The following is a 27,113-nucleotide window of genomic DNA, read 5'->3' on the forward strand; positions in this document are numbered from 1 at the left end:
ATTGAAAAACCAAAGTTTTACAACAAACAACTAAAAAATAAAAGCAAAACTATAAAAGACAGAATTGAAGAAGAAGTTAAGCCTAGACAGCTATGGCTTAAAATAAACTAGCCTACACTGTAAGTTGAAGAAGTTGATTATTTGAGAATCATAGTCATGAGCCCATCTTTTACCTTGCATTCTAATACCTCCTTCATGAACAACTTGAATAATTCTACTTTTAAAGCTATGAATATTGATCCTTCCATTTTCAAATAGAATTGAGTTCTTTAAGAACCACAATTCTTTCATTATTGCACAAGCTGCTGTGATCCAGACCTCCTTTATCAGTGGACTATGAAGTGTTGCTTCTTGACAGACATCTTCAAATGATGATGGACTGGGAAAGACAAAGACAGAACATATCCAATTCCAAATTTGAGTGCTCAAATCACATTTCCAAAAGGTATGCTCCATGTTGTCTTGTTCTGCGACACACACACATCATCTAGAAGGCATTTCATAATCTTTATTTCTCATTGTTTCATCATCTACATATACTCCTTGCAGGAATTTCCAGATATTACAAGCAATGGAAGGATGTAAAGAATTTTTCCATATGAAAGAAGGCCATACCAATTGCTGCTGCTTGAATCTAATATTTTCCACTGCCAGAGCTGTAGTGAAAACACCATTTGTATTTCCATTCCATATAATGTTATCAGCTCCACCATTAATTTCAGGCATGTTATCTCATAACAAAAACAGATTGTAATTCATTGGGAATTTCCCATTGATTTTCTTTAATCAGATCTTTCACTTTCATCTGCATTGTTTTTAACAAGGTCAGAATATCCAATTTCATTCATCATGGGATATGTTTCATACCATGTGTCAAACTAAACTGAAATCCCAGCTCCATCACCAGCAATCCACTTAATGTCATCTTTCAAGGTTGACCAAGACCATTTAAGACCAGAGTAAACAAAAGATGGTTTCCAGTTTTCAAACCATTGACCTTGTTTATTCTTAAATTTTGCAGCAAAAAAAAGAGCCCATTCGTCTTGAGAATTCACCATTTTCCACATTATTTTCATAAGAAAAGCCTTGTTAATAATTTTCAGTCTTCTAATACCAAGACCTCCTTCATTGTATGGTGTACAAACCTTATTCCAAGATAATGTTTTAAATTTTCTAATTTCACTATTGCCAGACCATAAGAAATTCCTTATAAGTTTTTCACAGATTTTCATGACTGAAGCAAGCCATATATAAATAGTCATATTGTACAATGGAATACTACATAACATTGATTTTACAAGAACTAACCTTTCAGCAAAAGATAATAATCTGCCTTTCCATCTTGCTAGTCTATGTTGAATCATTTCTACCACTGGCCAGACCATTGCTGAAGTTACTCTTCCAGGAGCTAAAATCACTCCTAAGTACTTATCAGGAAATTTAGATAATTCCATATTGACCATATCACAAATTTTTTGTTTCCTAGCAGAAGAAACTCCATCTATGAAACATTTGCTTTTATCCTTATTGATTAGCTGACCTGAGCAAGCTTGACATTCATCAAGTAATGTGAATAAACTGTTTAGAGATTTATTGGATCCACTGCAAAATATAAAAACATCATCTGCAAAGAAGAGATGAGTGGGATGAATACCATTTTTAATCACCATAGGAAGTATTTTACCTTGATTTACCAGCTGAGAAATATTCCTGCTAAGAACATCTTCCATTAGCACAAAAAGAATAGGTGATAATGGGTCACCCTGCTTTAATCCTCTTCCCATTGAAAAAAATCCACAAGGTCCACCATTGACCATAACTGACATTTTTGCTGATTCAAATAGTGTAAGTAACCAATCACACCATGAAGAAGAAAAACCATATTTTTTCAGGAATTGAAAAAGAAACTTCCATCTTACAGAATCATAAGCTTGAGAAATATCAAGTTTGAAAGCTACATTACCTCCTCTTCTTTCCTTTTTCATTTCATTCACCATCTCAGAGGCAAGTAAAATTTGCTCATGAATACTCATACCCTTGATGTAAGCTTCTTGTTGAGGAGATATCAATTTATCCATAAGACTATTCATTCTTACTGTGATGATTTTTGTAAAATTTTGAAGAATACATTGCTCAAACCAATTGGTCTGAACTGGTTTGCTTTTTTTGCTCCTTGACATTTAGGAAGAAGAACTAGGAAGTTAGAATTCAGTCCTCTTGGTATGAATCTTCTTTTACAACAAAATTGAATTGCAGTCACTAAATCAGTACCAATAATATTCCAACAAGTTTTGTAGAAAATACCTGAAAAACTATCAGGACCAGGAGAACTCTCTGGATCCATTTGAAAAATGATATTCTTGATTTCTTCATGACTTGGCAATTCATCAAACATTTCTTGATCTAAAGTACTTACTAATGAAGGAATAACATCCAATAGTTTCTCTGAGATATTAACTTCTTGAAACTCAAATTTTTGCTGAAAATGATGCACTAAAGAATCAACAATGAGAGATGGGTCAGAGATGATATTACCATTGTTATCTTCAAGCTCACTAATTAAATTTGTTGCTTTCCTTATCTTCATCTTGGTGTAAAAGAATTGAGTATTTGCTGCTCCTTCTTGAATCCATTTTTCTCTAGATTTTTGCCTTAGCATCACATTATCTTGGACTTCTCTACTGGCATGTTCATTTTGAGCTGTTACTAAGTTCTTTAATGCTTCTTCATCAAATGGATGGTCATCTGAATATTGCATTGCTACATTCGCTTTTTCCTCTGCTTATTTTATTTTAACTTGAACATTGCCAAAAACCTTCCAGTTCCATTCATTTAACTCCTTTTTAAAACTTTTTAATTTCTGCATGAAGATGTAAGCTGGATCACCTGGAATATGCTTAGACCAACATTCTTTGACAACTGATAGAAATTCTGGGTAATAGATCCACATTTTTTGAAATTTTATTGGACAATTATGAGGTTTAAGAATATTAGAACAACCTCCCAATAATGGTGCATGATCTGACACTATTCTTAAACCAACTTTATATCCCCAATCTCCAAACTTTTGAAGCCATTGTTGATTAAAGACAACTCTATCTAGAGTGCACAAAATTCTGTTTTTCCCTTGCTGGCAATTTGACCATGAAAATTGCAGCCTGTTTTAGGAGATTGAATAAGTTCACAATTGTCTAAGCAAGTTGAAAATTCCAACATTGAAGACCTGTTAGGAGATTTACCACCCATTTTTTCATCAAGTGAAATCACTACATTAAAGTCACCAAAAGCTATCCAAGGTTTATTAAGCTCACTGATTATTTTCATCTCTGACCATAAAAATCTTCTTTGAACTTTCTTTACATGAGCATGAACTCCAGATACAAGAAAATCTCCAACACTCATTGTGATCATTTGACTAGAAACAGATATTACTTGAGGAGATGAAATATTCTTACTCCAAAATAACCATATGTTACCTTTATTATTTGATGTAGAGTTGTGAATCACCATGCTCTTCATTCCTGCTAAATTTAATTTTTTACAAGAAGAAGCACTGAATTTTACTTTTGGTTCTGCAATCCAAACTAAAGAGGGTCTAAATTGGTTGACTAAAGACCTCAATTTATCTTGATCCCTAGGTCTTCTCAGGCCCTGATATTCCAATATATTATCTTCATTTGATAGGAGGAGGAGGATTTTTAGTGCCTTCTTTTCCTTGATTTTTCCTGAAATTATACTTGTTATTTGCTTGAAATTGTTTAGTTACCTTTACTGGATCAGTTGGACTTGTAGCATTTGATGATGATGTTGCATTAGATACCATTTCCTTTTCAACTATTTTAGACCAAGGGGTCACTTTAACAGCTTCATTGGATACTTGACTAGTTTTTCCATCTACATACTTGATAGTGGTACTTTCTAAACTGTTTGCTTTCTTTGGTGTTGAAACATTTGGAACTTCTTTAATGACAGCTTCATTATCTATTTCTCCTTTTTCACATTCAAGAAGACTGAATTTGCCTTTCTGGAGTATATTGTTTCCTGTAGATAACTTGATAACTTGTGTTTCATGAATAGTATTAACTACAAAATCCTCACCTGCTCTTTCTGATACATCACAAATATCAAATGGAATTTGTTGCTGCTTTTCTGGTGTAGTAAATTGCTTATTCTCTCCACCTGCATTGTCCACTTTAGTTTTATACTGCTCAACTCTACATTCAGTAGTTAAGTGACCAATGATTTTGCAGTTATGACAAAATTTAGGACATAAAAGAATTGAAATATCCTGAAAAAATCCTCCAAACTTTGTACCAATCCAGATTTTGTTAGGAATAGAATGAGCAAAATCTATCTCAACTAGAACATTAGCATAATAACCAACTTCACAATTTGCAGTAGCAGTATCAATTTTAATAGGAGTTCCGATTTCCTTACATATTTTGAAGAGAATTTCCTCCTTCCAAAATTCCAACCCTAAACCAGGTAACCTAACCCAAACTTGAGATTTAGATGTACGTTGTGATGATGGTGTGAAGTTTGAAACCCAATTTCTAACTTGTAATACTTGATCATTAACTTCCCACATGCCAGCTTTGATGGTCATTCGATCAACTTCATTATTCAGTTAGATTGTGAAGAAACCTCTTCCTAGAGGAATGAGTTTACATTCTCCAACTAATTTCCATTGTTGACGTAAAATAATAGCAGCATACACAAATTTAATCTTCTGTAAATATAATCTACCAATGAGTGAAAATTTCCATGGATTTAAACCCTCCTCAAAGAGATCATCAGGTAAATCTATTGTTGGAATTTTTGATTCTGTGTTATTTTGACCTAATTTTGTTGAATGAGAATCATCAGGACAAGTGGTTCTCGGACAAGAATCCATGAAAACCACCTGAATTAATGATCTCTAATCATGAAACTATGAAGAAAACAAGAATTAATGACTTTGAATCCACCTGAATTGATGAAGATGAGCACAGAAATTGAGATTCGTCGGAAAAAAATTTTGCTGAGTCAATCGCCGATTTGCAGAGCGTGACTCACCGAGTTTCTACCTCAAAGGATTCAGTCTGAACCCTGTAATTGTCAAAATCCATTCCAATTTAAGGAGTTTGTTTGGATGTAGTCTAGGGTATAAAAAAAACATTTGTTCTCTCGTTACTTGTTAACCATCATGTCACAATGAAAATTTGTTTTTCCCCCTCACTTCCACTCATGGCTCTCCCATAGTTTGGTAGTGAAGTTAGTACTGTTTTATTTTTATACGAATGACAGGGTGATGTTTTCAAATTATCATGCTACCAATTTTATTTATTTTTATAGACGAAAATCATGCTACAACTTTGTTGGAAATTATGTTTTGTTTTGTTTTATTTTTTTTCTTTGTTGAAAATTTTGTTTTAAAAAGTAGGATGAAAAACACACACAAGATGTTTGGTTCCATTCCATGATTTGGTAAGCCCACTTCAAGCAAAAGCTCTGATGTTTAAAAAGGAATACTACAAATGTACAAACATATGATGATCTTTCCCTGTCACAAAGTTACAATTAACTTGCATTTGCTGACTTCTTTACAAATATACTCACAAGTGATTTGGAGGATGAGATAGTACCCAATACACCTAATATTGAAGAAAGTACAATTAAGATTACATTAAGAACTAAAGATGGGTATGATATTTGAGACCAAAACATCTTGGCATAAAAAGCACAAGGAAAGATAATTGAAAGACTAATGCTAACGAGAGAGCCAGTTAACCCGAGAACCTGTTCGAAGTAAGGAACTGCTAAAGCTAAGATTAAAACAAACATGAGCAGCATAGACCCTATAGCACCTCTAATGACCAATCTTGCTTTGGAACTCATGGAAGAAGGTAACTTGCGATCGTAGAGAGATGCTGCTGGAACAATTGCGAAAGCATATTTTGTGAGAGGTGCTAACACAGTCGCCCATAGTGCGATCTTTGTGATAATAAGGTGTTTAGGCATGTTTAGGGTGATTTGCAACTTCACGTCAGGCCCAAATAACTTTGCACCAACTAATGCTATAGTTCCGTAAAAGATTGTAACTATTGTGAAGCTCACTACCGATACCTGATTCATGAAAAATCATTGAAAAATATTAGCTTGTTTGGTATTACAAGACTAGACTAATTATCATCATCATACAAGGTGACTACCTAGAAGAAGAAAATCCTATAACCATGATGAAGGGCGTGGCATATGCAAGGATTGAGATGCTAAATAATACCTTGGTGAATTTTGAAGGGTCCTTCATGGCTCGGTATAAATTGGGGGCAACAACATGTGCCGAGAAACTGAAAACGTATAAACCAGATATGGCAGGAATGTATTGCAGTCGAAACACAGGTATGGAACGGTTAGCTTTGACACCTCCAAATGCTGAAAACTGTAAAAAATGAGGAGCGACAAAATAATACCCACGACAGAAAGAAAAGATATCTTAGAGAGATCTTTCAACCAAAGAGTAGGCATTGCAACAATGACTGCTACGATTGTCAGGAATTTAGTTGTTGATAAGTGAGTCCAGGAAATATGCAGGTGTTTTCCATCGAATACTGTCGCCAAATTATCGTTCAATGCAATGGTGAAAGAAACAGGCGCCATAAAGACTTCCATGTAGATAAAAGTTGTCGCTACAATTTTTCCCGTAGAACCAAAAGCATGGTTTCCAATATCTGGGTAGCTTTTTATTTTTTCATCTTTCTTAATACATTTTCCCAGTAGACGGAGGTGTATGCACATAATACCCCAAACCCGATGAGAACGAAAGAAGATGCCCATCCACCCTTTTCCAAGGCCTATGGAGTTGATAATTGGCCAAGTCCTGCAATATATGAACCCAAATTTGAGAGCTGAACACCTAGACCTTAAGAGGTCATCTAGCATATTAATTCCTGCCTAATTAAAGCATTGCTAAACGAAACGCGAAATTTTATCCAACAAGAAGAAAATCAATATATACCTATGAGTATAGCAGACATGTTAATAACAGAATGAAGAAAAGAACTGTTGGCGGTTTTGGCATCTTCCTTACTTGCAGCACCATCACCATTATTATGACCATCGCAATCACCATCGTCGGTAAGTACTGTTAATTTCTTCTCGTCGTAAACATGTAAATCTCTGTTGCTGTCATTTTCCTCCCTTACATCAGAGATATTCATAACTTAGATTTTTGTAAATCGAGAAACTCTTAATCTTGTTCAATGATGGATATAATCTTGTTCAGAGACACAAGCTTAATTATATAAGCGGATGTTTATGCGATTACAGCTAGCCCTCCACTACACACCATCCCAGCGTAGTAAAATATTCTACCACATCTCAATGCATAATGCATTATTCTACCACATAACATGACTACTACTAGGGGTCCAAAAAATTCAAAGGGGGATACCAAATCCATAAAAAAACAACCATTGGATCTAGTGGATCGGTAATTCCCTACTAAATCTGGCAATCCGTGTAGCATTCTTGCCGTATAGTGTAAAGTAATACCTCTTAAAATGGCGTTTACCTCTTAAAATGGCGTTTATTTGTTTTTAACATAGATTTGAATCTTTCTTTGATGAAAGTGTAAGGGGAATGTTCAGTTAAAGTTTAGTTGGCAGGTGGTGTAATTGGTCGTACACCTGTTTTCCTTTTATTTTTTAATTAAAACGAGGCATATATACGAATAAAATAACCTTGCGTTTTTAGGGGCCACTCAAAAGGATTTAGGGGCCAATAATAAAACAAAAAAGGTCAATCAAAGGGAAAATGTAGCCAGTCTTTATCTCGCGTAATTCGTAATGGCAAAATTACCCTTATATATTCGGAGGATATGATAACATTTTTATCCTCCGATTGCAATCGGAAGCCAAAATATTACCCAGACTTCCGATTGTAGTCGGTGCAGTATTAGAATGATTTCTGTTTCATTTTTTCCATTTCTTTTTCATTTTTGAGTTGTTAGAGTTATAGAGAAGAAGGTGAAGGAAAAAAGGGAAAACCCATTTTATCACTACAAAAATGGATGGATATGAAAAAGAAGGTGAGAATCATGGCGAAGAACAAAATGTTGAGGGTTCACGACCGTTTAGAGAAGACGATTTGGGGTATATGTTGAATGATCCAAACTTTTGTGGAGAGGAAAACCTAGACGACCTTTCATGGAAGAAAATGGAGAATCGCCTGATATTGAAGCTAACGATGTATGTAAAACACAGGTATTGTGTTAAGAAACTCAAATACTCGATTTGCATGCGTTTGTGTGCTTTTGTAAACAAGAAAAACCGATTATTGCATGCATTGAATGCCATGAACTACCCAGATTCGGTAGATAATTTCTCGAATAAACTTACGAATATAACACACTGAGTACCAAATATGTATATTCGGTAGTTCCAAGATAGTAGTTTACTGCCGAATATGAGAAAAAAACCCCAAATTGGTTTTCCAAAAAAATCTACATTCGGTAGTTATGTAGAGTTATTTACCCCCGAATGGCCCCAAAAACGAATTTCTCAAAAAATTTCAAAACTCAGTATTCTTATCCTTTACAATCGGTAATAGTTTAACATTATTTGACTGCCGAATATAACAGTGGCCTCAAAATAAAATTTCCGAAAACTTGAAAATCGGATGTTTATCGATTAAAGTTATCTCCCGGTTATTTATATTCGGCTGTTTTACTATATATTTTAGCTTCCGATTATATCATTTTTTGCACTCAATAAACTGTGTACATTCATTTGCATAAATCGGGTGTTTTGGGTAACCGATAGGATTCCGAATATAGTATATTCGGCAGTTTGACTTATTTAATAACCTCCGATTATTGTATAATAATTTGTTGCTTTCATATGCATGCCGTTGAAGAGTTTGTTGATTATTTCTATTTGAGGCCCGACACTTCCCTATACTATGCAAACGATTTGGTATACTCATTACTACTTTTTTTTTTTTCAAAATTTATATGTTAAATGGTTATGCTTAGTAGATTTGTTTTGTTTTATGCACGTTTAGACATTTGGAAGTAAGAAGGAGTCAAATACCGAAGACGCGAAAGAGTCACGAGGGAAAGAATACTAAGTACGTACGGAAGACGAATAGGAAATACCGAAGCAATACCAAGAAGATAGGATGCCCATTTAAGATTGTCTTCTATAAGCCCGATGGTATTAAAGGTAAAGAGTATAAAATGTATAAAGTTGATAACAGTTGTCACAACCATGATGATCCGTTGGATTTAATTGGACATGTAATGGTTGCCAAGTTAAAACCACATCAAATGCAGACGGTGAGGTCTATGCGGATCCAAAAAGCGAGTGCGATCTTAAGTAAAATAAAGGCGGACGACCCCGAAAACTTGTCTTCTTTGTCTACAATTAAGTAGGCCCTAGCTACGATCAAAAGGACTGAATGGGATGGTAGAACGGTCATGCAACAATCGGAGTGGTTAGCGGAGTTACATGGCTACACCTTGAGTCGGAATTGTGTGCACGAATAGCCGAGCGTTACGCTGCATCAAACGGCACCAAAAAGGAAATATTGATGCATAATTTGGAGGAAGCCCTTCACCGAATGACGTGCCTTCAAAAGTATATTACTTCGTGTTACTTCCGAATATTATAATCGGTTGGTATTGATACACGTTTTGATTCCGAATATTATAATCGGTTGGTAATGATACACGTTTTGATTCTGAATATTATAATCGGTAGAACTCTTAAATATCTATCTACCGATTTGGTGAGGCACGGCTATAATTTTTTTTGAAACTATGTAATCGGAACAACAGTATTATAACACTTCAATCCGATTAATCATATTAGGGAATTCCATATTTTATCAAACCACCGATTAATATTAAAAATTTGAATTTACAGCACTCAAACATCACATGTTATTCTTTTTTCCCAGTCCGATATGCAACAATCAACGCGGCTTCGATATGTAGAAACGACTCTCCTCTCCACTTGGAATAAGCATCTTGTGTCGCAAACATGTCGCCTCTGTGCCTAGTAAGAATACGGTTGTACTCGGTGCACAATTTTATAACATGGTGCACCCTTGAAGAAACATGAGATGGTTCATAATTGTGGTGTGGCTTCTTGTACTTACCAACAAAAGGACCTAATGAAACGTTAATCCAAAATATACGATCGTCCTGCTGTTCTTTGGGTAGATCTTTCACAATGTAATAATTTTTTATCCATTCGGTCTCTTCCTAAACTTGTTTTAATCTTTCTCTTTGATGGAATTGTTCTTGACCTCGCTTCTTAGCCTTGATTTCCTCTTCCTCCTCCTTCGTTTCCACTAACGATGGTTTAATTTTTTTGGGTTGTTTCTTCCTTTTTTGTATTTCTTCTTCCATTGCTGCAATTGATGTAGTTGTTCGCTTGCATCTTCGAAGTATGTTGTCGATTGATGATGGACTTGCCATTGAAAAGGTTTTTCATTATGATTTTTTACTCAATAATAACTGAGAGGGGTTACCCTCCTTATATAGATTAGAGTTCTAACGGCTCTAATTTTTGAAAATATGACCGTTGAGGTTTCTGAAAATATGGCCGTTGAGGTTTCGTATCAATGATGCACTACAATCGGTTGCTAACGATACACGTATTTCCTCCGAATAGGACATTCGGTAGCAAACTTAAATTTTTATCTACCGATTAGGTTGCACTAGTACAAACCTTCACATTGGCCACGTTTTTTGGTTTATAGCCTAGCCACGTTTCGGATTAATTACGTGACTACTGGTCATAGGTATAACTATAGCTACGTTTTATGTTACCATGTAGCCATAATGTACCATTTGGTCATGGGTTTAAACCTAAACCGTTTGACTGTAGCCATAAGACACCTTTTGGTCATAGGTTTAAGTCTCAACCCATCACTCGTAGCCATAGATGACTATGTGGCCACATTTACCAATTGTGTATGTGTCTAATGTTTTGGGCGTCGTTAGACACGCCTATTCAGTCGAGGCTGTAAGTGAATTTATTTAGACACTTTGATTTTTTTTTGTCCAAAATGTAGGGTTCATAGACATGTTACATGTCCAAATCATTGATCTTTTGTATACCCACCTACATGAGTATACTTTGCGCCACAAGCATCTTGCTTTTTTTTCATCCTTTGACATCTGACACACTGTAATGTAAATTTTGCTTACCAATTTAGGAATCGGGATCTTGATCAGTTAATCTTATCATGTAGTGGTCATATTTAACGAAAACGGTGTTGGTCACTAAGCAAAAACTATGCACCATTTAGGGTGTGGTGCACTGAATCCTGTGATGCTGTCACATCATGTGCTAAAGCATTAACAATACTCTTTCAAAGAGAAAACTTCATCAACATCAATGGCTTTGCCAAAACTAACATCTTTGCATAATGTAAATTTCATAATCATCACCGTCTTTGCCAAAACTAACATCTGCGTAGAACAAATTAAACGACAAAAAATTAGGATTGCAAGGAAAAATCCAGTAAACCATGAAGTAAATAAATCCACTGTAGTCAACTTCCTTGATCTCTGGTCCAGCACCACCAACTCATGCTGCAAGACCATCATCGTCCATCCCAGCAATTCCCATAAGATAGAATGAGAAATTAACTTATGGTGGTCAGCTGCATAATTTGGAGTCCTGTAGTCAAAAACAATCAAGAAAGTTATTCTAAGGCTGAGCAAAAATATTTCGATGGTACTATTACCAATTTAGAGCTAAAAGGCGTATATCTGGTGAAAACTTGCTATGGAAAATGTGTTGTGTATATCACCAGCAATGAAAATGTGTTGTGTATATCACCAGCAATGAAAATGTGAACATCTTCACAGGGAATATATGTAACAAACCTGGGAAGTCTGAGCAAGCCTGTGAACAAGTGAATGTTTTGTTGTTGTAGGAACAAAGTTTTTTCATAAAGCTTCATTTTCTTGGATATAGATGGAAATCGCATAGCCAGACGACTCAATAACCCCAGTTACTGCAGCAGTGGCATCTACCTGCTTCATCTGTAAGGTATTACTATGATTACTATGATCCTCGTGGAAGAGAGCAAGTCTCTCTTCACTACCAGTGTAGTTCTTGCAGTCCATACATTTACCATTTTCAGAACAAAGAATGTTTCCTTGGAAGCATTTGCGGTATTTCTTAAGACATCCTAATTTCTTGCAATGTCATCCCTTATTGTGCTTTGCGATCATTGAGATGTCGCCATTTTCCTCCTAATCATTTGGGTTTAGACAGTCCATGTTTTTCCAGAAAGAGAAAGTGAGAATCTAGCAAATGGGAATATGCGAATAGCAAGTTTTAGTGTGAAGTTCTTCACAGACATAACTTGTTAAATTGGTAATGTGAACATGGGAATCTAGCAATATTTGAAATTAGTTAACTTCATTTTCTCATGTCGTCTGTTGCTTACATGTTAATTTGTTAAACATAACCTAGCAAAATGCAACACAGACATGTAACTATGGGAAGTTTGGGTTTATATTTAGTTATTTACACATTGGTTGTCAATCAAAGACCTATTTTGAAGTAACCACGTATTAGATAATATTGTAAGATAAACAAACAAAACAATAGATGTGTGTCAAAATTTACCATTAAAAACATATGTTAGATGACAACACATATTTGTTTGATCGTGTTCAAGGAAGATTGAACAGTAGAAATCTCATGCTCACAAATATCTCTAGATTAATAACTCAAGTTTTGCTTCAGCTGAAGAGGATGATACACCAAAAATAATTATGAAACAAGATGGTCACTACAGCATAATTTTCATCAATTCGGAACCATCCATTAACGAACATGAAAGATAATAACCCGTGGACACATTTTTTAAAAATATAATGAGCTAGACCACATACCTTAGTGTCACAAACTCCATGAGAACTACTAGCAATCTTTGGCCGGAATGCATTCGGATAACCGCTCTAAAGTAGCTTCCACAGACTCTTGCCTAGAGATTTTGTTCTCAACATTGTTAGAACAACTTGTGCAGTTGCATCTCACGCTAAACTCCTGAACCAAAGTAGTCACTAAATAAAATTAGATAACTTAGGAAACCTCCAAATTTAAAATAATAATAAAAAATCAAATTAATACAGCCCCGAAATCAATGTGTGACTACATGGAACAAGGTATACGGGTATACCTTCTTTTCTTCATCTTCAAAATCAATGTGCTTTCCCTTCACCGGTTTTTCCGAGAAGCTATGCCAGCCCGACAAAAATGGATACATATAATGATATCAACAAATGATCCTGAAATCAAACTGACATTATCAAAATGAGTTGAAACTCCATAATAAATGGATTATATCTACAGATAATTCTGCTTTCACACAAAACAAATAAAAATACACACTTGAAGGTTAATTCTAGTGCCGGTCTTAATAAACTAAGGAATTGGGTTATAGCTACCACTACAAATAATGAATTTCGAGTCAAAGAACTTCTGAACTGGGATTCTTACTGCTCAACACAATCACATAAATTCAAAGTATCAATTTCTTTTTTATTTTTTTCCTAACGACAGACTTTCCTTAATTTCAGTGAAAATTGAATGGCAAGAGACATCAAGGCAAAATCGGTTAGCTAGAGAACTATTCAATCAAAACCGTTTAAAACTCATGAAGGGAAAAAAGATCCCAAATTGAAACATCATGCTCATAAATATCCAGATAATTAGAATAATGCTTCTTCAACAACCCTCAACCAAAATAATGTCATTTTACGTGGAGTCCTTCCAATGATTTCAGAGAGTCTAGCAACAAAGGTACCCGGTGGAGCAGCATGAACGTCTCTAGGCAAAGAAGTCACTGCTGAACCAGAATGATTTTCTTTAGGAAAAGTTGACCCTCTGCGAGTATCTCGCACATATTACAACGAAATTTATAGCTCATCCGAGGGATTATGCATGAACTTAACTAAGAAACTCAAGGTAAATTGAATATAATTTATAACCACTGTAAAGCCATTGCATTACCAGCATCTTTCTTTGTCGTTTAACAACTGATGTTGGGGGATCTTAGGCGCATTTTTCTTCAAATAAATCGATATATCATCTTTTTCTCCATCTTTCAAAATCTCTGAAAAATCAATAAGGTGGTCCCTTTCCTGTTTCCTGCAAGCAATCATATCTCAAAACGCTTCACAATCCAGCTAGTCTTAATTATAGACTGCTGAAAGTTTGATGTACCTTCATTCTGAGATGAATCTGTTTACTAATTTTGTTAATCCCTGGCGGACTCCACCTGGGTCCTATCATTCTTATTGTCTGCTTCTTGTTTCCCTCTCCTCATGTTTTTAAACCTCCTCCTATCCTGCCACTCATGTGTTTCTCCCTAACCGCACAACATTTCCAAAAATGCAACGATTCACTAATTGCGACCAACAATTATACAGGAGTTCAAATCAATTTATACTTTTAACTACAAGAACTTAGAACTTAAACACTGCACAAGCCCTGTTAATTATAATCAAACCATCATGAAACCACACTCATTTTATTCAGCAAGTTTCTGAATAAGAAAAAATGACCCATCTCTTGAAACAATGAACATGGAAGAAACTTTTCAACAACTCAACAAATTTTAAATCAAATCATATCCATAATCTGAAAACTCGAATAATTAAATCTATAATCAACCATGAACAATATGAGAATAATAAAAAGACTAGCTTTTGTTGATTTTGAGCCGATTCATATGAATCCAGTCAAAATAATTCACATAATTAATAATGAAAAACAGATCTTCATACCTCCAAAATCAGTGTACGATTATTGGAAAGAAGATAAATCTATATATCATCTTTTTCTCCATCTTCAAAATCTCTGAAAAATCAATAATTAATAAGATAAAATCTCAATTTACCAGATAGGTTTTGATTTATGGTTGATTAACCACTCAGAGATGTATTTTTTCTGATTTTGTTTGAAAAAAATACTCTACTTCTTGTTTATTGATATTTTGGTGGTGAACGGTGGAAGTGGTGAAGTTCTGTTCAGTGTTCATGGATTTTCTCGGAGGGGTTCGTGCTTGAAAAGAAAGAGGAGGAATACGATGAGATGGTTAGGGTTTCGAGGGAAAAGAAAAATTACTGAGATTTTAGGGGGAAATAGTGCGCCTAAACCTCGTTGTTCCCGCCCATTGAGATCGCAATTTCCCTCCTTTGTATAAGATGGTAAATTGGTGATACATATGAGTTCTTGTGTTTGCATTTATATTCGTTGGATTAAAGATTGTGATTTTCCATTTGTCGAATAAACATTGTACAGATTGTACTTTGTAATATTGCTTTGCTCGGTAATTAATCCATGTTCAATTTCGTAAAAAAAAAAAAATCATAGGTGACCAAATTGATAATTATGTGATCCAAGATTGTCATTTCTTACAGGTCGATGAATGATTTATGACGCCTACTTAGATCATACAAAGTCTAGCGATGAATTCTAATAAATCATTAAGATTGGGCGAGACATGGCGAAGTTTGTAATGAAGTTTGTACTTGAATAAAAATGTAAATATTTAAGCATCAAATGAGATTGGGCGAGTTGAAACAAAATCCGAAGCCCAAATTTGATGATAACGACGCAATTGAGTGATGTCGAAGTGAATAAGATCCGATCAAATTGAGTAAAATTAGATTAACTGGATGGAGTCTAATTCCAACCTAACTCAAATTTTGTGGTTGTTTTTATTTTCTATACCAAAAAAATATATTTAAATTAAGCAACACTTGCAAGAAGTTGTTCGTCCAATAATCTGAAGCTAATAATGTTGGATGGATCGGTAATCGAATCCTCAAATTTGTGGATAATTAGTCAAAATAAGCGTTATCCAATGACTGTGAGATAAAAAGGAGTACAATTTCGGTTAAATTGAGTATTGTCTAGTAATTTCGAGTATAATTTGATGGAATGTTGAGTAAAATTGGATCAAATTTGTGGATCACCACTACAAGTAAGTGTTATCCAGTGATTGTGGAAGAAGGTTGAGTATATTAGGATTTGATTGGAACAACATTAGGTGGATAATGGGTTATAGTGAGTATGATCTAGTGATTTTGAATATGCTTTGGTAAAATGGAGTAAACTAGATTAAATTGGTGGATAACCAGTCATGAAAGTGTTATCTAATGATAAAGAGAAACTTTAAGCATAATTGAATTACATTAGATGAAATTGGGGTCAATGATCGGCCATATTGAATATCATCTAGTGATTTTGAGTATGATTTGATGGAATGAAGTAAAATTGAATAACGTTGGATTTAATTTGTAGAAAATCAGTTAAAGTAATAGTCATCTAGTGATCGATGAAAGAAAGTTGAGTTTAATTGGAGGGAATTGGATGGACTTACATGGGTAATCAATCATACTAAATACGACCTAGCTATGTTGAATATGATATGATGGAATAAATTATTATTGAGTAAAACGAAGTTTGTGATCCATATTGGGTTATTACATTAAGGAGTCAACTAGAAAAGAAAATTATATACAAGTATGTTTGCCAAAGGTGTCAACTAATACAATTTGGTCGAAGAAAAATTGAACAATATGGTTTCATATCGTAGTCGGAAAAGAACCTGGCTGGCTAAATCTACACGACATCTCTCTAAATGGTTGTGGCTTAACGTTCAATGTGAAATTAGTCTTATCAGGTGGTTGTGGTACAACGTTCGATTTTGAATTAGTCTAAGTCGATGCTTAATTTTTGACATTATACCTGAGAAATATCAAGACACACTTTGGATATTTTTTTTTCTTTTTTTATTTTGAAGCATGCTTTTTATCAAATATTAAGAGACTATTACACGAGGATATATAATACCCAAGATTCATCGGTTACTATAAGATTTGGCAAGCCAAAAATCTATATCAACATGATCTTGGGGGTGAGAAAACAGTCTTCGGATCGGAGTTACATCGGTGGGTGTGTTGGAGTCGAAGGTCGGAAGGCTCAAAGTTTAATTTTACTTAGATTCATCAGAATCCTTGTGTCGTACTCTCTATAATCGGTTACTCGCATAATCTCATCTAGTTTTTTCCAACTAAACTCATTTGTCACTCATTAACACTAGATCACACTTACCTTATGACCAATTATGCACCTAATGCCCGTAAATAGCTAGATTTCTTGAGTGAACCGAAAAATTATAAGCATCAAATAGAGGAACGATACTAGTGTGTCAGATTATAATATAAAGAAGATAGTTACTTGGTCAAAATTTTATTCTTACGTAGATTATTTTTATTATTTTTAGCTTTTTTTAGTGGTCTAATTTTTGTTTATATGGGAAAATGATGTCCAAAAACAATAAATAGTTTCATATGTTAAGATAATATTTTAAAAAAATGCTATAAATTCGATTATTTTTTCAAAAAAAAAAACTAAAAAAGAAATTAAGTTTGAAAAAGAAGCACCGTCGATATTATTTCCAGCTAATGTATTAGATGTGAATGACCACCGTTGGATGTTCTTATCAACAATCGCTTGTTAGAAGCTTGCAAGTTATATGGAAATTGATGAGCGTTCTTTAAGGTTGATGATTAGAGATTGGGAACCAAAATTGTTTTCACTTTTCCCAGTTTAGGACCTGCACATCCCAGGCCAATTTTTATGACTTAGAAGCACAAAAGCCATCCTGTTTCTGTTGACGGCTGAAAGATTACCTCCAATGCGGGTTAATTTACTTTTTGATGCCTGTGACTGTGTTTTTAGATCTTTTGTACGGATATTATTGATTTGTAAGAATAACTATATGGCACACTATACAGGAATCAGTGTATTGTAATGTTTTTCAAATAAATAAATAAATAGAATGTTCACTTTCAATTTTGTTTTTTTTTTCTTTTTTGCAACAATTTTCTTACATTTTTTATTCTTTTGTGTGTTCCTGAATTATATTTTCTTTTGCTTATTAGCTATTCAATCACTTGCATCACTTAATATTAGTCATGTTGAGTCGATCGTAACTATAAGTAGTGCATTGGCCATGTTTAAATGCACTTTGTGTGTGTAAATGATAAAGATGGCCATGACTGAAATGAATCCATGTAACTTTAAAGTAATAAATAGCCACGCTGAAACCATAGTTTGCGTCTATAAGGGCTTTATCGTCATGGTTTTATTGATTTATCGTGTCACTGTAAATCATGGATTGGTCATGATAAAACTAAATTCGTGTGTCTAAAAGGTAAATAATAGCTACGTTGAAAGATGTCGTGTCTAAAAGGTAAATAATAGATGCGTTGAAAGATGTTTGTGCGATCGTAACTCATAAATTGGCCATGGTGATACGAAATTCGTGTGTCTGATTGTTAACGAAGGCCATGGTTAAAATAAAATCCATGTGACGTTAAGGTAAAATTTAGCCACGTATAAATCAAATTGTGTGTCTACAAGGATCCTATAGCCATGGTGGCAGTAAAAACGCTTAACTACAAAAAAAAGTAATGAGTACCATATATACACGATAATAGAGGTACGGCCATGATCAATCATATTTTGTAGTCACTCAAAGTTTATGTAGCCATAAAGGTACCTCTTTGTCACGGCACCTGATGCCACACTTTTGGAGTTAAAAATTTTCATGGCCAAAGGCCTATGGACACGGAGATTAAGTGTGGCCTATGTGAAGATTTGTACTAGTGTTGGTATTTCTAAACACGACTATATTATTCGGAGGATAATTTTTTTTTGTAAAGTCCCGAATGTACGATGGCCCAGAAATCAGAATTTGGGAAAAACTGATACTTTTCAAATTTTGAACTTGCAATAATCGGAACTCAACTCAGTTACCCAAACTTCCGAATATGGGTTGTCTAACCTTCTATATTGACCCTTGGAACCACCTAGAGCCATGGCATGGTTTGTTTTGAACTTGTAATATTCAGAGGATATTTTTTTTTTGTAAAGTCCCGAATGTACGATGGCCCAAAAATCAGAATTTGGGAAAAACTGATAATTTCAAATTTTGAACTTGTAATAATCGGAAGTCAACTCAGTTACCCAAACTTCCGAATATGGGTTGTCTAACCTTCTATATTGGCCCTTGGAACCACCTAAAGCCATGGCATGGTTTGTTTTGAACTTGTAATATTCGGAGGATAATTTTTTTTTTTTGTAAAGTCCCGAATGTACGATGGCCCAAAAATCAGAATTTGGGAAAAACTGATACTTTTCAAATTTTGAAATTGCAATAATCGGAAGTCAACTCAGTTACCCAAACTTCCGAATATGGGTTGTCTAACCTTCTATATTGGCCCTTGGAACCACCTAGAACCATGGTATGGTTTGTTTTGAACTTGTAATATTCGGAGGATAAATTTTTTTTTGTAAAGTCTCGAATGTACGATGTCCCAAAAATCAGAATTTGGGAAAAACTGATACTTTTCAAATTTTGAACTTGCAATAATCGGAAGTCAACTCAGTTACCCAAACTTCCGAATATGGGTTGTCTAACCTTCTATATTGGCCCTTGGAACCACCTAGAGCCATGTCATGGTTTGTTTTGAACTTGTAATATCCGGAGGATTTTTTTTTTTTGTAAAGTCCCGAATGTACGATGGCCCAAAAATCAGAATTTGGGAAAAACTGATACTTTTCAAATTTTGAAATTGCAATAATCGGAAGTCAACTCAGTTACCCAAACTTCCGAATATGGGTTGTCTAACCTTCTATATTGGCCCTTGGAACCACCTAGAACCATGGCATGGTTTGTTTTGAACTTGTAATATTCGGAGGATAAATTTTTTTTTGTAAAGTCCCGAATGTACGATGGCCCAAAAATCAGAATTTGGGAAAAACTGATACTTTTCAAATTTTGAACTTGCAATAATCGGAAGTCAACTCAGTTACCCAAACTTCCGAATATGGGTTGTCTAACCTTCTATATTGGACCTTGGAACCACCTAGAGCCATGGCATGGTTTGTTTTGAACTTGTAATATTCGGAGGATAATTTTTTTTTGTAAAGTACCGAATGTACGATGGCCCAAAAATCAGAATTTGGGAAAAACTGATACTTTTCAAATTTTGAACTTGCAATAATCGGAAGTCAACTCAGTTACCCAAACTTCCGAATATGGGTTGTCTAACCTTCTATATTGGCCCTTGGAACCACATAGAGCCATGGCATGGTTTGTTTTGAACTTGTAATATTCAGAGGATAATTTTTTTTGTAAAGTCCCGAATGTACGATGGCCCAAAAATCAGAATTTGGGAAAAACTGATACTTTTCAAATTTTGAACTTGCAATAATCGGAAGTCAACTCAGTTACCCAAACTTCCGAATATGGGTTGTCTAACCTTCTATATTGGCCCTTGGAACCACCTAGAGCCATGACATGGTTTGTTTTGAACTTGTAATATTCGGAGGATAATTATTTTTTGTAAAGTCCCGAATGTACGATGGCCCAAAAATCAGAATTTGGGAAAAACTGATACTTTTCAAATTTTGAACTTGCAATAATCGGAAGTCAACACAACACAAATCATTGTCATTTATCTGCTCTTCTTTACTTTACGACCGTGACTACCTCCCAGTCCTGCACGACCACGAGTTTGAGCACCTTCAGTTGGAGCAGCTTCAGTTGGAGCACCTTCAGCGCTCGATGAAGCTCGAGTTCTTTTACCCGTCTTTGATACTGCCACCTTGGGCGGATGCCTCTTCGTGACTTTCTCCCCAAACTGGGCAGCATAATCTTTGTTATCCATATTATCAACTAGGTCTCTAGCCTCTTTGATCTTCTCAGCTGGCATGGGATCTCCTCTCTTCAGGCATGCAGTTAACATTTTGGAAACACGCTTGAACCTATTCACGTGTTTTTTATACGTAATGACATAACATCAAACGGTAATTACCTAAGATTTATAGGAACAATATAAAATGAACAAAAATATAAGAACACGCACCAGTCTATCATAACCAGCTGGTTTGTATTTGATGATACAATTATAACTTGAACCCGCCGCAGTAGTGTTGGATTTGATTTCACGGATAACCAAAGGATGTGATACGTTGTTATACCAACTCATATAGCCTGGAGAATTTTCATCACCTCGGGTGGTTCGTCTACCAGTGTTGATAATGAAGTCATTCCTCTTATCCCAGTTAGCAAGAACAGTAGGTGGGCCTGTGTGAACAATCGTGAGATTGTCACCACTAGAAGAGCACAACTCCAACTCCAATTTGTAGTAATCCTCATTTCCTCCACAGTTGATGTTGTATATTGTTGTCGCATCACCCTAGAGGGGTTATACATCACATATCCTGTGGGGTGCCACAATGGTCCAAAATAAAGGGACAAGTCCGACTGAACATTTATATGCCCACTGGCTCGATCTTCCTTGTATGGATCAAAGCATACGTCCGAGGCCTTCAATTGGTCCAAAATCTCCCTCATGCGAATCAACTGCTGCTATTTTGTCCTAGAACGGTTGTCTTCAAATATATACTTTGTTCCTCTAGGAGTACCTTTGCACCACCCCGGGTCTCTCCGCCAACTTCAGGATAGGGAAGTGGTCATAGATCCATGCCTATATACATAAGAAACCAAGTTTTAGTAAATATTGTGTATATTGGGTAGTAATTTCCAAACATTATTTCCGATTATATATAATCGAAAATAAAACTAAGTACCTATCCACCGAATAACCAACATTCGGAAATAGATATGGATCATTTCCTAACGAATATGCGTCATTTGGAGTTCAGTAACCTATAGTTTTTATGGCCTGTATATTCGGTTCTAATATCAAAAGAATATTTCCGATTATATATAATCGGAAAACAAAATAAGTACCTAGCCACCGAATAACCAACATTCGGAAAAAGAGACGGATCATTTCCTACCGAATATGCGTCATTTGGAGTTTAGTAACCTATAATACTTTGGCCTATATATTCGGCAGTCACTCCCCAAGACTAAACTCCGATTCTAAACAATCGGAAGTAAAACTAAGTAACATGTTCCCGAATAACCTACATTCGGAATTTAACAATGTAGATATCCTACCGAATATGCATAGTTTGGAGTTATGAATATGAATCATATGTATTGTCTACCGAATAACTATAGAGTGAGTTATAGAGTTAAAGAAAAAACTTGCAATAGAGCCACGTTCCCGGAAACTTGGCAGGTTCCTAGCCTCGAAGCCTTTCTCAACTCCTCCATCAAGAATGCTAGGCATGCCGTGCCCCAAGAATAGTCACCGACTTCATGGAGAGGATCCAAAAGTTGTATAAGGTTGGCGTCGATCCGGTTTCCAAAAGTATTGGGGAATATGACACATCCCAATACACAAAGGAGATATGTGGTGGCAGCGTGTTTCACTTGCTCATCAGTTAACGTTCCATTATTTTCCTTCTCCAAGGTGCCTCGGAACATATTCATCAAAGCTGTAATATTGATCTGTCTTGTTCTGTAACTTGCATGCCTCCTAAACTATGCTGTTGTTGTCTCTTCATCCCAACCTAAGCACTTTTTAGTTAGAGCATAAAGTTGTGCCCAACTTAACTGCTTTGTGTAGTTAAACTTCACAGTTGTGCCTTGGTCGGGAAGGTTAAGAATCTGCACAACATCATCCGGGGTAATCTTCATCTCCCCAAACAGCATATGGAAAGTATCGGTCTCAGGATACATTCTCTCCACGAACGCCGATATGGCCACACGATCATGTTCCAACAATGAATTCTCGGCGGCATTATCTAACCCCGAGTTGGCAACAATTGACTGAACCTTTCACATTCACCGGATAAAGGCCACGCAAGCATTTTTGTTGGTGCGGCGGTAGGTTTGAGTAGACGGACCGCATCTTGATGATCCTATTAAAGTACATAAAAAAATCCTTAATACAAATATTACGATATAACACATAGACAATACATTAATAAAAAATAGTAATTTTATTACCTCGGTTTCGTATATTTCTCTGGCCCATGAGTCTTTGTATCCAAATAGCAATTTTCCTCCATCCGCCGGTAGCCCAAGCATTGTGCCTGCTGGAATACCCTTCTTCTTCAAGTGCTGAGAGACAAGATGTGATGCTTTCTTAACAATATCCTTATTTACACCATCTTTTCCTTTTTTGGCTTTTTGGGTACCACTTGGTTGTCCTTCTTCTTCTACTCTTGGCACTGGATCAACTGGTTCAATTTCATGGTGGGGTGTAAATTGTGGAGCAGTTGGTTCCGCACTTTGTTGAGCGGCTTGTTAAACACTTGGTTGCACCCTTTGTTCACTGCCTTGTTGTTCTACACTTTGTTCAGCACTTGGTTGCACTCCTTGTTGCTGCTTTGTTCTTGTAAGCTTTGTTGAGCACTTAAATTATCTTTGGCACTCCTTTCCCTCCTAGCACTAGTTGTCACTTTCTTCCTCCTTTCTCGACTTTGTCTAAACAACAAAGAAAGGAACAATATTTACAAACTATACAATCGGAAGACAAAGTATGGAAATATAACCCGAATGTACACATTAGGAGGTAAGAAGACACATACTGTTCCCGAATACAAAAAAATCGAAAGCTAACTAAACATATTGACAACCAAATATGCATCAATTGGAGTTCAGAAGCTCTAAATTTTTCATCCTACACAATCGGAAGACAAAGTACACAACTATAACCCGAATGAACAAATTCGGAAGTAAGAAGACACATATTTTTCCCGAATGAAAAACAATCGGAATATAACTAAACATGTTTACAACTGAATATTCATTAACTGGAGTTCAGAAACTCTAAAATTTTATCCTACACAATCGGAGGTATAAAACATTATATTGTCTTCCGAATAAATACTGGCCCCAAAATGGGATTTTTCCTATATCAGAAATTTTGAGATTTTTTCAATATATATATATTCGGTAGTGAGTGTACTTCCGAATACTGTGTGTCTGCTTAAATATATTCAGGAGCCAAAAAATTCATTAAACTACCGATTATTACCAGCTTGTATCCAGGAAGATATGACCAACAATATTCGGCCGATAACCATCAAATATTTCTCCCGAATACTGTCGATGTTCTTGAGAAATGAAGAACATGACTACATTTGGAAGTAAATAAGCATGAATATCGCCCGAATCTGGATAAATAACTGAAAACCCTTGAAATTTTTTTTCTCGATTCGTCGAATTAAAGCGAAATAAACCCCAAAAATGATAGATTCTTACCTAACTGGGGCCATTTGAAGTTGACGAAGTGTTTGACTATCGGAATCGCCACCACCGACTACATCGACGGGTACTTCTTCTTCGCCTTCTTCTTCATTTGCAGCAAAAATTTCTTTATTTCTTGCTAAAATCCCAATCTTTGGATCGATACCCCGAGCAACGTTTTTGGTTCTAGGTCTGTGGGTTTCATTTCCCTTATCCATTGTTTTATAAACGAATCGACGATGTTTTGATTTTACGATTCGGACGATGTTTCGATTGAACACAAGAACGAGGGAATTTTTTTTTTCTTCCACAATTGGAAGATAATATGAAACTGGAAGAAGAAGAGTTGAAATGAGTAGAATTTTTTTTGATTTGGTTTTTATACAGTTTTACCAGAAGGGCATTTATGTAACTTCAATATCATATAGGATACCCCTTAACTAGAGTCTTTGGATGGGTATAAATTGATGGCACCTAAATCCTTTCGGGTGACCCCTAAAAACGCGAGTTAAAATAAACACAAAAATTACATACTATAAACAAGTTCCAACTTTTCGCAGAACCTGTAAAGTTCATATGTGAAACGTTAGGAGATATGTGAAAAGAAAAATAGTCTCACATAGATATAATCCGCTTAATTAACTTAAATATAATATGGAAGGGCCGCTCCACTCATTTCCAATTGGTTTTGAGATGGATGCCCGCAGACTTTAACATGGTATCAGAGCTAAGTCCCAGACCTGCGTACGCTGGGTGTAGGCCAAGTTACTGGCCGAAGTGTTTTAACCGATTTTGTCACTTGTACACCCGGGGTGTAGGCCAGTGCCGATACTGGCCGAGGTTACCCCCTGATTTAGTCATCCACCTGTGTACACCTGTTACCGATGGACTGGTAACTCGTACGTAGGTCCACGTGTGCGGCCCAATGAGGGGGCGTGTGAAAGGACAAATAGTTTTAGTCACTCACCTGTGTACACCTGTTACCGATGGATTGGTAACTCGTACGTAAGTCCACGTGTGAGGCCCAATGACTGACCTTACACGTGAGGGGGCGTGTGAAAGGACAAATAGTCCCACATCGCTATAACCCGCTTAATTAGAGTTGCATATGGGCGGGTTTGGGCGGGTATTAGGTAAAACCAACCGCGCACCCGTAGACTGCGGGTTTTTATTTTCATAACCAACCCCACACCCCCAAACAGCGGGCGAGTTTTGCTAACCGTCCGCTACGGGTTGGGAGGGTTTGGGTTTAAACCCGCTTTATATTCAATAATCATTCACACACATGTTTAAAGTTTAAATAAACTACTTATAGTAGAACCCATATAAATTAATCCACGATAAATTAATAAATTTCACCAGTCCCTAGTCGGGGCAAACGTGTTAAATTAATAATTCGCTAAATTTATAAAATAATAAATCTTTTGAGCTTTCTATAGGTCCCTTCCAACATATAAACTAATTACTCTCCAATTTATATAAATTTTGTTTTATATTTATGCTAATTTAGTAAAGAGTGATTCAATTGTAACTTGGTTTTTCTTAAAATTGACGTCACGTTATATTTCATCTTGGATTTTTCTCAATAATAGAAGAGTTTTTGGTGTTGTTGTTTCCTGAAGCAGTAAAAACCTATTCAGTATCTTCGCAGCTTTGATAGATTTTTCACGATAAGGTGGCTCTATAACTACACTTTCGTATTACGACTTCCACATCATCACTTTCGCCTTTTCCCGTGACAGTCTCAATTATTTCTTCGCCAGTCAACAATCTGAAATAGGGTAGTTTAAAAGAAATTAGCATTGATTAAATTTGGAAATTCTTTAGTGCCTTCATTATCTAAAGCTTCACTTGAATTCTCTGACGCGGTGTCATCCATGAAATTAGATTTCACTAACTTTAACCAAAGATTAGTGTCTAATAAATTAGTATCCATCAACCGTACCCACAATAATTTGCATGATGAATAAGGTATATCGTTTCATTTTGTTGATTTTTTTATAAAGATTCTCCTAGACTTTAATAAATTAATAATATTAATTTATGCGATTATTTAATATCGCGATAAATTGATAAATTTTGCCGGTCCCGACGCCATTATTTTATAGGGGTTATACTTTACTTAAGTTCTTGATAACCTAAAAAAACAAAACATAAACATAACCACATAAGTATTCATTGTTAAGCTTAAACAAGTACTAGTGTACATAGTACACTAGTACTTCCAATAAAAACAAGTTTAAACAGTACGACTACTTTGAAGTTCAGATTAAAACTTAAACAATTAAAGCTTCCAGACCAACAGTAAGTGACTCATGTCTCTTTTATCATCTTCAAGTCTCTCCTCCTAGCATCCTCAAGGATCAAGGATTAGTTTTATCAATGATGTATATTTAGCGGGTTTTTCGGGCGCGTATTAGCTAAAACCAACCTCGCATCCATAGACAGCGGGTTTTTATTTTCATAACCAACCCCACACCCACAACGGACGAGTTCGTATTAAAAACCCACGGGTTTAGCGGGTACGGGCGGGTTTGGGTATGATGGGCGGGTGCAGCCCTTACACTTAATTAACTTAAATATAATATGGAAGAGCCGCTCCGCTCATTGCCAATTGGTTTTGAGTTGGATGCCCGCAGACTTTAACAATATGGCGTATATTCACATTACCTATATTTATTTCCTTTTGTAATCGTCGAGTCCTGTATAAGTTCAGTCCCGTATAACTTCATGTCGTAATCCTTCTGTAAGGTATTGAATCAAGAGAAGAAAACTTTTTCCTCTATATTGCTATCATGACTAACTTTGTCATGGCATCAGAGCCAGACAAAATCTAAACTACTTCAGTTACAACAAAGTCATCTTTGAAAAGATATTTTTCTTCCTGAGTTTATTATCTAGTTCTTGAAACC

The 27,113-nt window shown here is 35.6% G+C and overlaps 1 protein-coding gene and 1 pseudogene across 1 annotated transcript; both read right to left on the reverse strand.

Moving 5' to 3' along the window:
- Positions 1–3,673: 3,673 nt before the first annotated feature.
- LOC113360060 lies at positions 3,674–4,606 on the reverse strand. The gene has a single exon (XM_026603612.1). It carries the CDS (start codon positions 4,604–4,606, stop codon positions 3,674–3,676), a length of 933 nt encoding a protein of 310 aa, XP_026459397.1.
- Positions 4,607–5,559: 953 nt separating this feature from the next.
- On the reverse strand, positions 5,560–7,214 carry LOC113360064 (annotated as a pseudogene).
- Between the last annotated feature and the right edge of the window lie 19,899 nt (positions 7,215–27,113).

This window comes from Papaver somniferum, chromosome 1, assembly GCF_003573695.1.
Source record: "Papaver somniferum cultivar HN1 chromosome 1, ASM357369v1, whole genome shotgun sequence".
In the NCBI taxonomy this organism is placed as follows: Eukaryota; Viridiplantae; Streptophyta; class Magnoliopsida; order Ranunculales; family Papaveraceae; genus Papaver; species Papaver somniferum.

What these genes read in the sequence shown, in the direction of transcription:
- LOC113360060 (XM_026603612.1), bottom strand. Translation starts at nt 4,606, where the DNA reads ATGACCATCAAAGCTGGCATGTGGGAAGTTAATGATCAAGTATTACAA.